Source organism: Ostrea edulis, chromosome 3, assembly GCF_947568905.1.
Source record: "Ostrea edulis chromosome 3, xbOstEdul1.1, whole genome shotgun sequence".
Taxonomy (NCBI): domain Eukaryota; kingdom Metazoa; phylum Mollusca; class Bivalvia; order Ostreida; family Ostreidae; genus Ostrea; species Ostrea edulis.
Window position 1 is genome coordinate 27986176 of NC_079166.1, and position 3468 is coordinate 27989643.

Sequence of the window (3468 nt, forward strand, 5' to 3'; positions counted from 1 at the left end):
TAATCATTTGGAAAGCCTCGGTCTTCTTCTGTTGGACTCTTGTAGCGCAGTTAGGGTTTCATTAAGCATTGCATTATCACATTGCATTAAGTTATCAGACTTTTGTGAATGTTTGAAGTAGAGCAGATTGTGTATTAAAGGCAGCTTCGTGCAGCGAGCGTATCGGGTTACGGTTAAGAAAAACTGTGTCTCGCTGTTTATTCACAAGAAAACGTTCTTCTGTATAGTAGATTGTTGGCATCTAGTACCACTGAAGTTGTTTATTTCCTTCCGTAGAGGTTCAAGGACATCGCTGGTGATATTGGTCATCTGCTAATTCAGATTGCGCAGAGTTGTTTTTTGGTGGGGGGGTTTTTTGGTTGGTTTTTTTTTGTAAATACATGTAGCTTTCATGTCATTGTGTCTCTGGTTAATATCAATTTCATTTTGGTGTCATGGTGTATTTTGCGGTAGATGCGCGCGCATAACACACCCTGAACACAACTGACAGCTATAACCCATCTACTTATTTCTGTTCAGGAAAAAGTACGAAATAAAATTGGGCTATTCTCGTCGAATACCTTAAAAACAACTGACTGTGATAACCCAGTCTGTCTCTTGCTGTTCACGACAGTCTTTAGCTGGCTCTGTACATCACAGGATGTCAGGAAAAAGTACGAAACAAAGAGTAGCCGTGATAGGTGCCGGAGTAGCAGGACTCTGTAGTCTTAAGGTGGGTGTGGTTCTGTATAATTCCTGACATGAAATTAAATTTCTTATCATATATGAATAGCTATAGAATATTTTGCATAGACAGTAAAACTGTTTAAAAACTGCCCTCCTGAAAATTATTAGGTTTTAAAACTCCCAGCCGGAGTCTAAAACGTTCTTTTCACAATTTGTTTTTGGAAAGCTGCACCACTTCTGAAAACCTGATATGACCACTTATATAGCAGTGGCGGATCCAGTGCTGGCGCGTCCGACCTCCCATTCTTATAGATTTATACATGTACATTATATATAAATATGTTCAAAACACTAGAAGATATACGCCATGTTTTGTCAAACTCAGTAGTTTTAGTAGCATCTTTGCTTCCTGGAGTTCCACCAGAGCCTTGCCCTGGACCCACTGGGGGCCTCAAGACAGCTACCAGGCACCCATGCGTTTAATCTCTCCGCTCAGGATTCGCCAATATATAGTGCATTCGCCGTTAAAGATTTACATTTAAATGTTTTTTGCCTTCGATACTTTTACTAATTGCAATAAGAACCATTTCCCCTTGAATGTACTGTATTTGTAAACACTGTGCACATGAATATTGATAGATATAACACACCCTTTTTAACGACTGAAAATTCGGACAGAAATTAAAAGATAATGTAAATATCAAAAATAAATTTCCTGAGGGCGTAAACTGTGATGCTTCGTGCTGACATAGTTTTCATGAACTGCGATGTGAAGTATGTTGGCCTGAAGTGCCGTAGTGCATGTCCTCGTGTATTTTAAAATTCTCAATTATACCGATCACGAACCGCACAAGAAGCCAAGCGGCCATGACCAGCAACCATTGACAAGCGACTGGAGATGTCTAAGCCATGACCAGCAACCATTGACAAGCGACTGGAGATGTGTAAGCCATGACCAGCTACCATTGACAAGCGCTCGGTGGATTCCATTTATTCAATCTTCTCCATATATTTCTGTAACTCACTTTATACTCAGAAACTTACAGAATACATGTAGACTACCAATAGTCTTTTTGAAAATAGATATGATGCAACATGTATAGAATGTAAATGTCAATCATCAATATAAGTACAGCGATGGTCATTGAAAATGAATTGATTTATTATGCCATTTATGCAAATCATTCATTGTATTCATGTTTTAATGTATTTTTTAAAGTATAAACTAGAACCAAGTACTAAAATGTTATACCGTTGACCAATTCTTATATATATATATATATATATATATATATATATATATACAAAGCACTAAAATGACCAACGACACGAACAACGAGATTGTTTTAAGTACAAACCCCTTGGTCAGATAAATTCAAACTTACCTGAAAGTACAATCTCGTTGTTCGTGTCGTTGGTCATTTTAGTGCTTTGTATAATTTTTGGTATTTGACCTTGTATCCATGTTGTGGACACGTTGAGGTATCGGGTGTTGTTGGAACTTTAGTGCTTTTATATATCTGATATATAGCTGATCTTTGGACGAATAAGGCATGTCCTAATTCGCTCCACTTTTAACATTGATTGGCAAGCCTAAAGACCAAAAACATGTAGTCTGTGTTGTATATACGTTTGTAGATTAGTGTAGTTGTAGTGCTAGATGTATTTATATGTAGTTTTTGTTATTATGCTCTGTTGATATTGACCACATTATGTAATTCTTTTCGTTTGTCCTGAGGGGGGGGGGGGGGGGGACGGGTCGTCCCGAAGGTTTGACAATCTCGTTGTTCGTGTCGTTGGTCATTTTGGTGCTTTATATATATATATATATATATATATATATATATATATATATATATCGGGTGTTGTTGGAACTTTAGTGCTTTTATATATCTGATATCTGATATATAGCTGATTGTTGTTTACATTATCTTTCTCTCAAACTTTGTTCATCTCTTACTTCGTTTACATAGCTTATTTTTATTTATTTATTTTTTTGTATTTGTTACTTACTATTATCTTTTATAAATTATGCATGGTTAAAATAGAATCTCTCTGGGTACGAGTTAGCTTTACTATTTGTCAACGTAATTGGGTTAACTCGTTCCACTTGAGATTAATTAAGTTTATTGTTTTTCTTTTCGGACATTTTGGATCAGCTCTTTGGACGAATAAGGCATGTCCTAATTCGTTCCACTTTTAACATTGATTGGCAAGCCTAAAGACCAAAAACATGTAGTCTGCGTTGTAAATACGTTTGTAGATTAGTGTAGTTGTAGTGCTAGATGTATTTATATGTAGTTTTTGTTAGTATGCTCTGTTGATATTGACCACATTATGTAATTGTTTTCGTTTGTCCTGAAGAAGGGACGGGTCGTCCCGAAAATTTGACAATCTCGTTGTTTGTGTCGTTGGTCATTTTAGTGCTTTGTATATATATATATATATATATATATATATATATATATATATAAACGAGGTATTTAGCGTTCCGACCGTAACTTTAACTTGTACAGATCCGACCGTAACATTAACTTGTACAGAACGGACCAAAATTATGTGACACCGTCATTAGAAATGAAAGGCACGGGTCTTTTGTATATATAGCTTTAATCAAGGTACTGAAAGTGATTAGTACTGGAATATATACATATGTAGGTAAAAAAAAACTTATCTGAAGAACCCCTTGGTCAGATAAATTCAAACTTCAAGTTACATGAAAGCTTCCTGACATAGTGCTGATTCAAGTTTGTTAAAACCATGGCCCTTGGGGGTAGATTGGGGCCACAATAGAGAATCAAA

General features: G+C 36.1%; 1 protein-coding gene across 1 annotated transcript in view; it reads left to right on the forward strand.

Moving 5' to 3' along the window:
• The first annotated feature begins 369 nt into the window (after nt 1-369).
• The window catches only part of LOC130053322 (flavin-containing monooxygenase 1-like), a 14395-nt gene continuing 11296 nt past the window's right edge, over nt 370-3468 (forward strand). The window contains exon 1 of the mRNA XM_056160383.1: nt 370-712. Within this exon, the coding sequence (XP_056016358.1) occupies nt 641-712 (72 nt within the window). The 5' untranslated portion in view covers nt 370-640. The remainder of the gene's footprint in view (nt 713-3468) is intronic.